This window comes from Marmota monax, unplaced genomic scaffold (assembly GCF_021218885.2).
Source record: "Marmota monax isolate L192 unplaced genomic scaffold, Marmota_monax_Labrador192_F-V1.1 WCK01_AAM20220418_F8-fsc00151, whole genome shotgun sequence".
Classification (NCBI taxonomy): Eukaryota; Metazoa; Chordata; class Mammalia; order Rodentia; family Sciuridae; genus Marmota; species Marmota monax.
In genome coordinates, this window is record NW_026694226.1 from 3,006,349 (window position 1) to 3,019,889 (window position 13,541).

The 13,541-nt window shown below is 41.3% G+C and overlaps 1 protein-coding gene and 1 long non-coding RNA gene across 2 annotated transcripts; one reads left to right on the forward strand and one right to left on the reverse strand.

Annotated features, from left to right (window-relative positions):
• Positions 1-500: 500 nt before the first annotated feature.
• Cnpy2 (canopy FGF signaling regulator 2) lies at positions 501-4,058 on the forward strand. The gene is made up of 6 exons (XM_046466727.2): positions 501-770; positions 1,349-1,461; positions 1,621-1,736; positions 2,967-3,170; positions 3,329-3,425; positions 3,893-4,058. The coding sequence occupies exons 2-6, from the start codon at positions 1,365-1,367 to the stop codon at positions 3,934-3,936; spliced, it is 558 nt and encodes a 185-aa protein (XP_046322683.1). The 5' UTR covers positions 501-770; positions 1,349-1,364; the 3' UTR covers positions 3,937-4,058.
• Positions 4,059-7,298: 3,240 nt separating this feature from the next.
• LOC131425024 (uncharacterized) lies at positions 7,299-13,540 on the reverse strand. Its single transcript, XR_009228811.1, has 2 exons — positions 13,237-13,540; positions 7,299-9,989 (listed from the first exon to the last, which is right to left on the reverse strand). It is a non-coding gene; the product is annotated as an uncharacterized LOC131425024 (long non-coding RNA).
• Position 13,541: the final 1 nt, after the last annotated feature.

Here is a 13,541-nt window from a genome sequence, read left to right on the forward strand (position 1 = left end):
TGTTCAGATCCCTACCTAGAAATGAAGGTAAAGTTCTGAAGTATATGTTTCCTAAAAAATGCTAAGTCTTTGCTGTAGCTGCCTAATTTCCTAAAGTCGGATTGTTTGAAGATTTACAGTGCCTTTTCCCAGTTAATTTTGTGAGCTGACAAACTACAAGTCCCAGTTTCTTTTTTAAGACTTGTAACTACTGATAAAAAGTACGTCTAGTGCTGCGGTGCTTCCTGGGAATTGTAGTTTCCTCTGTACTTGAAACTCCGGCTTCTTGCCGGCTATCAACATACCTTTTTGAATGTCCTTGCCTACATGGACTGATAAGGCGCGTGCCTTTCTATCCCTGTACACCACGCAGGGCTTCTGTCCTCACTTTAAGCTACTCCGGTTCGGGTGACTTCTGAGGTCACGTGGAGTTGTTCGCCACGCAAGTCTGGGTCCTTCTGCGATCGATGGGGTCCTCGCTGCCTCAGAGCCACTCATAAGCTGCCTGTTCGCGCGAGAGTTTAGAGGGGCGGGCTTCGGGTCATTCCCTGTTGGGGGCTTGCACAGCTGTGCCTCTGAACCCAGCTGGGTGCCTAATTAGGTGTGCGGGAACCTGGATTAGGCGGCTGCCTAGGGTACCCCTAGCGTGGAAAGCGCAGAAGGGCTCTGGAGAAGCCTGGACAGCCCCTCTCTCCTGCAGCCAGGTGCTAGGGTTGGGAGCCACCGAGGCCAAAGTGAGAGTCCAGCCGTCTTCCAGCGCCTGGGCCACGGCGGCGGCCCTGGGAGCCGAGGTGGGACTGACGCGGGCAGCCCAGGCGCGGGGCGCTAAGGGTTGGGAATAGACCTGAGCGAAAGCATTGGCGGAGTCCATAGAAAGGGGACTGGTCTGCCCGGGTAGCCAGCAATAACTTATAGGTTGGAGGTGGAGATGCAGGATTCTTCGGTGCTGGACCCAAATAGGCCCTAGTTATTGAGAAGTCTCACCAGCTTCCTGGCCTGAATGAGGCTCCTTGATGGCTGGCACCCTCTGAGTCTGTGCCAACCTCTGTCCAGTGGCTGCCACACAGCCTTATGAGCCTTCAGCATCCTGTGCTAAAGTACCAACATCCAAGGCCTCACCTGTCGACATAGTTTCTGGAACTGAATTCCAAGTACTAAGCTGGCGCTCACCCACCTCCTGGAGGAATGGGGCCCCTCAAGCAATGGCACAGAGGAACCCTTATGAGTCCCGGCCATTTCCTGGAAAGTAGAATCAGAGTCACACTGAGGCCTTTCAAGGCCTTTGGATGGGAAGGAGAGGGTGCGGGTGGGGCATCAGGGAAAAATGGAGTTGGCTCTCATTCCTATATTTTTTCCCATACAAACCTAGGTGGAGCGACCCCATTATGCTAAAGATGAAAGGCTGGGGTTGGCTGGCACTGCTTCTGGGAGCCCTGCTGGGAACTGCTTCAGCTCGAAGGAGCCAGGATCTACACTGTGGAGGTAAAGCCACAAAGAGAAATGGGAGGAAGCAGATTCTTGAGAGGCATTAGGCAGATACAAGGCATGGGAGAAGGATGAATGGAAATCCTTGGGTTGATCAATTCTCCTTCTACCTCTGCGCCTTACCCTCCATCCCTCAATTCTCTCTCCTTGCACCAGCTTGCAGGGCTCTGGTGGATGAACTAGAGTGGGAAATTGCTCAGGTGGATCCCAAGAAGACCATTCAGATGGGATCTTTCCGGATTAATCCAGATGGCAGCCAGTCAGTGGTGGAGGTAACTGTTACTGTTCCCCCAAATAAAATAGCTCAGTCTGGCTATGAATGAGAACTCAAGAAGGACCTTGGTTTAATTGAAGTGAAGAAAACTGAACCTAAGGGTTTTCTAAAAGATTAGGCTCCGTCTCATTTGGAAGAGGCTGGATGCTTAAACCCTGTGCACTTGCTTCCTGACTCCAAACTTTAATAATTTATTTCTGCCACAGAAGTTATTAGCAGACAGGGAAACTTGAACAGCTCCCTTCTCTACTTCCTTAATCCATATAAACATTCATTCAAAAAAAGAATAAAAGGTCTTATCCTTGTAATTAGGAAATTTCTTTTAGTGGAAACATAATACAAACACATAAAGCTCTACCTAGTGAGTAGTATATACAAAAATGTTAACGTTATGATGTTTTCTACATTGTCTCTTTAATGCTTTTATTCAGGGCAGGAATTAATCTCATTTTAATACCAAAAAGAACAAATATATATTACTTACATCCACAAGAGTTAAGAGAATTAAAGGGAAATAACACAGTTTGTTAATCAAAGAGAACAAGAGTGGTGGTACATACTTGTAATCCCAGCAACTTGGGAGGCTGAAGCAGGAGGATCACTAATTCAAGGTCAATCTCAATAATTTAGTGGAACTCTAAGCAACTTAGTGAGACCCTGTCTCAAAATTAAAAATAAAAAAGGGCTTGGGATGTGGCTTAGTGGTAAAACACCCCTGGGTTCAATCCCCAGTCAAAAACAAAGACAAAAAAAAGTTAATCTACTTTTGATTTGGAGCCAATGTGTAATCAGGCAAAACAAGAACATTATATTTGGAAGTTGAAACTATACAAGTAAACCATGCTTTTTAAATAATCTTTATTTTATTTATTTATTTTTTTATGTGGTGCTGAGGATTGAACCCAGGGCCTCCCACATTCTAGGCGAGTGCTGTACCGCTGAGCCACAACCCCAGCCCCAATCATACTATTTTTAATTAGAGAAAGTGTTTTAGAACAGGTTGGTTGAGCTAGATTTGGAAGGAAAAGTAAGGACATAAATTACTAGTTTATGGGCTAGGGGTGTGGCTCAATGGTAGAACACTCGCCTTGTACGTGCGAGACCCTGGGTTCGATCCTCAGCACTGCATAAAAATAAATAAGTGAAATAAAAGTATTTTTAAAAAATTAAAAATAAATTACTAGTTTATGAGTTAGACAGAGTGACCCAATGCTGAGGACATTTCTAGGTACCTTATGCCCGCTCAGAGGCCCACCTCACAGAGCTGCTAGAGGAGGTATGTGACCGCATGAAGGAATATGGGGAACAGATTGATCCATCCACCCACCGCAAGAACTACGTTCGTGTTGTGGGCCGGAATGGAGAATCCAGTGAACTGGACCTACAAGGCATCCGAATTGATTCAGATATCAGTGGCACACTCAAGTTTGCGGTGAGATATTACTGTGGGTAGTTGGTTCTTGGAAATTAGGGGGTTGTTGGACAGCACACCTTGAAATTTGGGTCTGTATCTTTATCCTCTTCTCTAGAGGTGGGAACAAGAGGCCTCTTCTTGCTGTTCTGTCACTCATTTCTCCCTTGATTTGGCAGTGTGAGAGCATTGTGGAGGAATATGAGGATGAACTTATTGAATTCTTTTCCCGAGAGGCTGACAATGTTAAAGACAAACTTTGCAGTAAGCGAACAGGTAAGCTACTCCTATTTAATCTCCTAATTATATAGCCCTGTGCATTCCCATCACCTGGTGCATTCCCATCCCCTCTCCCACAAAATCCTTTGATAAAACCTTCAGAATTGGCTTCCATTTCCCTTGGCCTAAGGACCTGAGTTGTTCCTCTCCATTCTCTTTCTGTAAGCTTTCAGAATTTATAGTTCTCTGATTTGAGATATAAGTGAGGGAATAGTGGGGATTTTTTTTTTGTGTGTGTGTGTGTGTGCGTGTAGTACTGGGGATTGAGCCCAGGGCCTACAGATACTAGGCAAGCACTTTACCATAGAGCTATATCCCCAGCCCAGTATTTTGTCATTTATAAGTATATATTTTGAAGAGTGGTGGTTGGTATATGTGTCTGTTTGGCTTTGGTATTTTCTTATAGTGGTACATATCAGTATAATAGTGGCATTTTTCTTTAAATTGTTATGTGCTATTTGCAGATCTATGTGACCATGCCCTTCACATATCTCATGATGAGCTATGAACCACTGGAGCAGCCCAGACCAGCTTGATGGATCACCCCACAAGGGGAAGATGGTGGCATTGCCTTTTATATTATGTTTTTATGGAAATGAACTGAAAAAAATATGAAACCCAAAGTTCAAACTGTGTTGTCTTTTCATGTCCAGAATTGGCCCTTACCTTAGGCTTGAAGATAGGAGTTTGCAGACAATAAAGAAAATGGAGAGGATGAATTAGGGAGTTGACATAGCACAAAGTTAAAAGAGGCCCAAACCATTAATTCTTTTGCTTTCTGGGACGCTGTTCCATTTATAGACTAGATAATTAGAGCTGGGTTTGATGGCACATGCCTGTAATCTCAGCAACTCAGCTGAGGCAGGAGGATCACAAATTCAAGGCCAGCCTTAGCAATTTAGTGAGATCTCAGACTAAAAAACAGAAAGGGTTGGGATGTAGCTCAGAGGTTAAGCACCCCTTGGTTAAATCCCCAGTACCAATAAATAAACAAACTAGATAATAGATAAGCATTTATTCAGTGTACACTCAATGTGTTTAAAGTCTAATAATGGAGAAAAGAGGAATATCTGTGTATAAGCAAGGGAATGTAAATAACTGTATGATAGTGTAGGCTTCTAGAAATTCCTTGAATTCATGCTGATAAAATATAAAGACAGGGCTTAGTCTTAAAGGAAATAATGGACATGCATTATTCTTCCCTCCCTGCCCTTCCAGATGGAGGGACCAGCAAGAGCAGAAACAGGAAGGGGAAAATGGATGTGACCGACTCAGCTGAAAAATAAGGGCTTTATTGGATAGGGACAGATGAGGTAAGGAGTGTTATTTAATAAAAGGCCTTGCTTTCTAGTCTAAGCTTTTAGATTTGATGCAAACAGCAATAATAAAGTATATCTTTCTCATTTCTATCAGTAGCCATTGTCAGTCTGGACTATAAGTCCCCACGTTCTGTGTGTGTAGAGATTCTGTATGGGACATAGGGATGAAAATCTAAAGGATACCTTCCCTTAGAAACTTCTTAAACATCTGGATCCTGAGATGTCCCGGGATTTAGAATGGAACATCTCTGTCCAAGGAATGCTTTGAATAAACATTTCAAAGATTTTAAAACATTATAGCATTTTAGAATCTAAGGGAAATTTGGGGTTTATCTAGTTCACCTCTACCTACTTTACAGATGAAAAAACAGACCCAAAGAAGTCACAGATCCTGAATTTCTATATTTAGTGGCAAAACTGGATCTATAATTTTCCCAAATGCTAATCTGATCTAATATAGCTACAGAGTAGCTTCTATTTTTGTCCTTTTTTTTCTCTTAATACCTTGAACAATCACAGAATGAATGTATTCAACAGTTTTCTTCTACCACAAATTGCTATGATGCCTTTTTATTTTATTTTTTTGCTATTAGTTGTTTGTTTTTTAGAAGTAGTTGAACACAATACCTTTACTTTATTTATTTTTATATGGTGCTGAGGATCTAATCCAGGGCCTCACACATGCTAGACAGTGCTCTACCTCTGAGCCACAACCCCAACCCCACTATTAGTTTTTTTAAATACATTTTTCTGTAACTTTATTCATTTTTATGTGGTGCTGAGGATCAAACCCAGTGCCTCACACGTTATAGGCAAGTGCTCTACCACTGAGCCACAACCCAAGCCCAGCCTTTTTATGTTTTGGTACTGGGGATTAAACCCAGGGGGATTTTACCACTCAGCTATATGCCCAGCTTCACCTACCTTTTTTTTTTTTTTGGTACAGGGGATTGAACACAGGGGAGTTTAACCACTGAATCACATCCCCAGGCTTGTTTATTTTTTATTTTGAGGTAGGGTCTAGCTAAGTTACTTACGGAGTTGCCATATTGCTGAGGCTGGCTTTGAACTTGTTATTCTCCTGCCTCAGCCTCCCAAGTTGCTGGGGTTGCAGGCCATGTGTGCTATGGCCCTAGCTGGGACCTTGGTGTTTTGTGTGTTTTTTTTTTGCTAGTAGAAAAAAATTATCCTAATAACTAATTTTATCTAGTCAATCGCACATTTCTTGTCTCTCATCACCTTTTTTTGTTGTTACTTTTTTGTTATTAGTTGACACATAATGATTGTATGTCCCTGTAAAAACTTAACACATTAACTAGGTCAGAGTAAGCCCTCCAAAATTGGTTATATACTAAACTCAGAGCCTGGTATTAATTTTATCTTCTCTTATTAGCCATAAGAAATGCTGTATTCTATGGGTTTGTTTGTGGTTTTGTTTTGTTTTGTTTTGGTGTTGGGGATTAAACCCAGGGCTTTGTGCATGCAAGGCAAACACTCTGCCAACTGTTTTTGCTATATCCCCAGCCTAGAGAAATGATGTATCCTGTTAAGTCAGTTTTCCAAACCAGTTCTCATAAGCCTGTTTTTCCTATGATGCACATAGGTAATGTTCACATTCTTCATAATCCTGACAGTATACCCAGGGTTCTGTCTGTTGGAACCTAAAAACTCCTTTCTCTTCCATAAGAAAGCTTTATGAGAGCCTGGGATGGTGGCCCATGCCTATAATCCCAGCAGGTTGGGACTCTGAAGCAGGAGGATCACAAGTTTGAGACCAGTCTCAGCAACTTAGCAAGACCCTGTCTGAAAATAAAAAATAATGAACAAGAAGGACTGTGAATGTAGCTCGGTGGTAAAGCACTCCTGGGTTCAATCCCCAGTACCAAAAAAAAAAAAAGAAAGAAAGTTTATGAGAAGGGTAAGTAATAGTATTCTTATAGGAAACTTCAATTCTTAATTTACTAAATAAATTATTCATAAGTTTGAATAAAATAAATTTAATGTTAATCAATACATATTACTTGTGATATTCCTTACTTGTTTGTCAAGGCACACCTTAACTCTCCAAGCCACCATGCAGTGGCACATGCCTGCAATCTCAACAAGGAGGAAAACTGCAAGTTCAAGGCTAGCCTCAGCAATTTAGCAATACCCTGTCTTAAAGTAACAAATAAGAAGGACAGGGGATGTAGCTCAGTGGTAGGGCATCCCTGTTTTTAATCTCCAGAATAACAACAACAAAACCTCTCTAGTCTGAGAGTCTGCCATTGTTACACCGGGATATATCTTACATGGGAAAGGGTGGAAGTTATTCTCTTACTTCCATCCTCACAATGTTAAAATATACATTATACATCTTTTAATTCATACCACAAGGAATCTATGAATTCATCTGAACCGTCCTGAAAGCATACTAAAATAAATTACCCAGTATTTGGTAGAGCACATACTCTAATCTTGCAAATTTAATTGTACTTTAAGCTTTAGATGCCTTCTAAATTAGTTTATCAGTAAAATGTTAGAACTTAAGTAATTTCCAAAGACTATTAAATAAGGTCCAAATATAACCAGAAGTTTACTAAGTGAAAATCTGGCCCTTTAGCCAGATGCAGTGTTGCATGACTGTAGTTCCAGTTACTCCAGAGACTGAGGCAGGAAGATCACTTAAACTACAAGTTGGAGACCAGCCTAAGCAGCATAATGAAACTGTCCCAAAAACAAAAAATCCTCTTTTAAAGTTTTTTGTTTTTTTGGCAGGGGGTATGGAGATTGAACTTAGGGGCACTTGACCACTGAGCCACATCCCCATTTCTATTTTGTATTTTCATTCAGAGACAGGGTCTTTGAGAGAGAGAGAGAGAGAATTTTTTAATATTTATTTTTTAGTTTTCGGTGGACACAACATCTTTATTTTATTTTTATGTGGTGCTGAGGATGGAACCCAGCGCCCCGTGCATGCCAGGCGAGCTACCGCTTGAGCCACATCCCCAGACCCCAGAGACAGGGTCTTAATGAGTTACTTAGTGCCTTGCTTTTTGTTGAGGCTGGCTTTGAAGTCATGAGCCTCCTGTCTCTGCCTTCCAAGCTGCTGGGATTATAGGGGTCTGCCAACACACAGGCTCTTATAGAGGTTATTTTGCAGTTAGAAAGGATTCATTCGCAGGGGTGGGTGGTTGTGGCGCAATGGTAAAGCACTTGCTTAGTATCTGTGAGGCCATGGATTTGATGCCAGCACTGCAAAAAAAGGGGATAAAAATAGATTTAAGCCAGATAGGTGGCACACTCCTATAATCCTAGCTACCTGGAAGGCTGAGGCAGGAGTTAAAGAACAGCATGGAGGGGCTGGGGATGTGGCTCAAGCGGCAGTGAGCTCGCCTGGCATGCGTGCGGCCCGGGTTCGATCCTCAGCACCACATACATAACAAAAGATGTTGTGTCCGCTGAAAACTAAAAACTAAATATTAAAATTAAAAAAAAAAAAGAAAAGAACAGCATGGAAAACTTAGCAAACCCTATCTCAAAACAAAACTTAAAAGGGCTGGGGATGTAACTCAGTGGTGGAACACTTACTTAGCATATGCAAGGTCCTGGTTTCAAGCCCCCAGAATCCCCCAAAACACACACACACACACACACACATTTCCTGAGTCATTGGGATTATGGGCATGTGCCATATTTAAGATTCCCTTAAATATAGGATGGACTATAGGAGAAAGATACTGGAGATGTGATTCGATGGTAGAGTGCTTGCCTAGCATGCACAAAGCTCTAGTTCCATTCCCAGTGCTGCAAGAAAAAAAAAAAATGGATATACATGTATAAGACAGGGATGAATAATAAGGGAAAGAAAACTAATATACATTGAATACTAATATAACAAGCACATACACATTCTCACTCAACCTTTATGATTATATGAAACAGATTTCATCTATTTTATAGATGAAGAAACTAAGCTCAGAGAGGTGTCCTTCTAGTCAGGAGCTGAGACCCCAGGGATAATCTTTTTTTTTTTTTTAATATTTATTTTTTAGTTGTAGTTGAACATAATACTTTATTTTATTTATTTATGTTTATGTGGTGCTAAGGATTGAACCCAGGGCGTGAGCACTCTACTACTCAGCCACAACCCAGCCCGCCACCAGGGATAATCTTAACCCTAGGTCAGTGTTCTTTCTGTTATGTAGTCTCCAATGACTGTGTTAAACAGTACTTTTAAAAATTAGCTGAAAACTAGCTCCAAGTTTGAATGCATGCAGATTTTAATAAACTGTAGTAGGAAAGTATTATATTCTCTTTTCTGCCATTTTCCCAGACTATTCCTCACAAGAAGCCCATTTTAGGGGCTGGGGATATGGCTCAGTGGTAGAGCATCTTTTTTTTTTTTTTTTCCCAGTACTAGGGATTGACATGTAGGCAAACACTCTACCACTGAGCTACATAATCAGTCCTTTTTCTTTTATTTTGAAACAAGGATTTACTAAATTGCCCAGACTGATTTCAAATTTCCCATCCTCCTTCCTCAGTTTCCTGAATCTTTGGGATTACAGGCGTGTCCCATCATGCCTGGTTGTCTGGTGGTGGTAGGGGTCACAATTTATCATGTATTTCAGTTATGAAAGTACAAAGGTTTTAAGATGAGTAAGACTGTATAGTTCCTTATCTTTATAAATATCTTTGTAGTAATGTACTGACTCTAGGAGACAGTGTATAATTACTTAAAAATCCCCTTGGGGCTGGAGATGTGGGTCAGTGGTAGTACACTTGTCTAGTATGTCTGAGGCCCTGGGTACAATTTCCAGCACTGGGGGGAAAAAATCCCCTGAGCTTGGTGTGGTGGCGTACACCTGTAATTGCAGCAAATGGGGAGGCTGAGGCAGGAGGACTGCAATCAAGGCCAGTCTGGGCAACTTAGTAAGACCCTCAGCAACTTATCAAGACCCTGTTTCAAGGGCTGGGGTTGTGGCTCAGAGGTAGAATGCTCGCCTAGCATGTGTGAGGCACTGGGTTCAATCCTCAGCACCACATAAAAATAAAGATATTGCACCCACCTATAATTAAAAAATAAATATATATATAAAAGCATGTTTAAGAAAAAGACCTTGTTTCAAAATAAAAAATAAAAAGGACTGTACAGTTGGGATTGTTGCTCAGCGGTAAGGGCTTGCCTAGCACAGGCGGGACCCGGGTTCGATCCTCAGCACTTCATAAAATAAAGGCATTGTGTTGTGTCCATCTACACCTAAAAAACAAAACAACAAAAAAAGGACTGTACATATGGCTCAATGGTAACACACCTTTCTACTAATTTATGAGAGAGAGAGAGCACGCAAGAGAGAAACACACACACACACACACACACACACACAACTCCCCTTGGTAACTTGAAGCTGATGATTTGGTAAAGATACAGGTTCTAGAATAAGGCTGACCTCAGTCTGAATTCTAGCTATGCTAATTACAAGCTATGATCCTGAGTGGGATCCTTCATCTATGCCTGGACTTCCTTCTCTTTAGAGATGCTATTACCTACATATATTAGAGTTGTGCAGATTAATTAATAGATTATTTTTTCCTTCCTTCCTTTCTGTACTGGGAATTGAATCCAGGAGCACACTACCATGGAGCTACATTTCTAGTCCTTTCAGCCTTTTTTTTTTTTTTTTAAAACAGGGTCTGGCTAACTTGTCCAGGCTGGCCTTGCACTTGTCTCTTGCCTTGGCTTCCCAAGTAGCTGGCATGTACCATATTTACATAATAACCAGAAATAATGACTACTCAGTACATGTTAGCTGTTATCTATTAAATACAAAAGTTTGGTTTACCCATGGTATGCAGTTATTTAAACGGGTTATATTGCCAGGTATGGTGGTATATACCTGTACTCCCAGTGACTAGGGAGGATAATGTAGGAGAATTCCTAGTTCAAGGCCAGCCTCAGCAACTTACTGAAACCCTAAGCAACTTAGTGAGACCCTGTCCAAAAAAATTTAAAGGACTGGGGATGTTGCTGTAGTAAAAGTGCCTGTGGATTCAATCTCCACTACCAAATAAATAAATAGGTTCTATTTAGGCTGCATTCTCCCACTTGTGTTTGGCCACCAGGGGGAACCACTGCCACTCCATTTTAAAGAGACCCTCCAAGGTCATAATGTTCTCAATCAGCCTTCTACATTGCCTCCTCTAGTTCTCAGGCACTTGATTAATTACATTTGAACCTAGAGGTCACTTGGCTGCTTTATTCAAACCAAACTTCTCTTAACTTTCCACTTCCCCAGGTCCCATGTATGTTCAGAAAGGGACTCTAGGGCTGGGGTTGTCACTCAGTGGTAGAGCACTTGCCTAGCATGTATGAGGCACTGGGTTCAATTCTCAGCACTACATAAAAATAAATGAATAAAATAAAGGTCCTATAACAAGTAAAACCCTATAAAAATTAAAAATTTCTAAAAAAAAATTGAAAAAAAAAAAAGAGACTCCAGATCTGGAGGTTTATATAGCTTAGAGTGCTTTCCTAGCATATGGGTGCAGGGTGCAGGGCGGGTCTGGGAGGCCTGGATTCAATCCCTAGCATAAGAAAAAAATAAGGGCTGGGACTGTAGCTCAGTGGCAGAGTGCTTGCCTAGCATGCATGGGGCACTAGGTTCAATCCTCAGCACCATATAAAAATTTAAAAAAAGTAAATTAAGGGCATTCTGTCCATCTACAACTACAAAAATAAAAAATTAATATATATATATATATATATATATATATATATATATAGAGAGAGAGAGAGAGAGAGAGAGAGAGAGAAAGAGAGAGAGACAGACTAAACCAGCTTCTGGGAGATCCCATTTTGCCCTTTTGATCCCTGGGCTTTCCCACTGGTCTTATAGCACTGGATATCACGATTGGACAACTTCAAAACAAGTCTATAAAATCCTCTTTTTAAAAAAAAAAAAAGAATTTTAGTTATACATGGACACAATATCTTTATTTTGTTTATTTATTTTTATGTGGTGCTAAGGATGGAATTCAGTGCCTCACATGTGCGAGGCAAGCACTCTGCCACTGAGCCACAACCCTAACCCTATAAAATCCTCTTGATGCTGGGCTCCTGGACCCTATGTCAAGAGACTCAGAACATTGCTGTTCCTGACACTTGCTTTAAATATTAAAACTCCAAAATGGGTTATCCTTGAGGCCACCTAATAATTGTCCTTTTGGTACCTCACCCTGAGAATGGTTACTATCTCCTGGGGCACTGGAGTTCAGTCCTCTGATCTGCTGGCTAGTCACTGTGAATAATTAACCAGAGGGAAGGAGCCAGGTTAGACTACTCTAGGGTTAGGAGGAAATCTCTGTGAGATGCTAAATTGGGAGCAAATATTGATCAATGGAGCTTTGAAGTTACTGGTGAGGTACCTGAGGTCAGTGCTCCTCTGAAGCATTGTGTGGCTTGTTTATAAAGTTCTTTCCTAAGAACTACCTATTAAATCTCGAAGTTAGAGGAGCATTGATAGGTGTGAAGCTGGCTATGAAAAAAATTAGGGTGAGAAAATAGGGATTTTCTTTTTCCAAGTCCAGGCTATAAACTAGATTCTAATAAGTTCTTTATAAATGAGGTCTATCTAAACCTGGTTTAGATGGATAGTGAGACCTCTGAACCTTGTTATTGCTATGTGGGAAGATAAAAGGACTATTCACTTAAGGCTTGGGGTTTGTAGATAAGATGTCCTGATCCTGGGTCAGGTCCTCTCTGTCCTTGAACCAATGACAGTGCAGGCTTAAGGAAAGTACAAAAGTCTTGAAGTCTTGTTCTACTTACAAGAATTAAAAAAAAAAAAAAGTGGTGTGGAAGATCACTTCAGAGCCATTTAATTGGTCATTTAATGCCATAGGTCGCTAGGGGAGCACAAGATAAGAGTATAGAAGATAGCCAAATAGGCTAAATGGCCCAGAAGTCCTATGGGAATAATGTGAGTGGTGTGACAAAAACCGAGGGTGCCTAATGCCATCCTGGATAAAGGTTGGTCTGCAGCTTCTGATTTTATTGCTCAATGTGGGCTGGCTGTACAGTGCTATGTGATTGGTGTGGTAGTGAGACTAATGTCTAGAACTCAGAGGCACTGGATGCCTTCATAATAAAGGGGTGGGTTTTTTTTAAATATTTTTTTTAGATGTGGACGGACACAGTGCCTTTATTTATTTTTATGTGGTGCTGAGGAGCAAACCCAGTGCCTCACATTTTTTTTTTTTTTTTTTTTTTTTTTGGTGGATTTGGGGATTAGAACCCAGAGCCTTATGCATGCAAGGCAAGCACTCTACCAACTGAGCTATATCTCTGGCCCCCATGGTGGGGGGGTATTTTTATGCCTTGGGTTTCCTGGCATTAGATGCACCCTTGACAGCTCATAAAGGACACTAGACATTCAGCTTCAAAATTTTGTTCTTCTTCTCCCTATTATTGGGGCAAGAGCATCTATCATACCATTGCCTCTGCTGACCTCAAATGCTCTCCACCAAGTAGTTAACTCTGGCATCATAGCTGGTTTTCCACGTGATGTCACCTCCATGGCCATGAAATAAGTCATTAACCAAACACATTCTTCAAGAACAAGGGGGTAGGATGAGCCGGCAATGATCAGTTGTTATGATAGTATATTAAGGAGTTGGATGCCGAAGATCTTCAAAGGTCAAGTCCTGGATATTTGTCATTAGTATTCTCTGGAGAACTAACCCCAAATGTGTTAAGGGCAAAGGAAAAGCCAAAGGAAGTTAACTGAGTTCTCAGGCACAACTTTAGCCACCT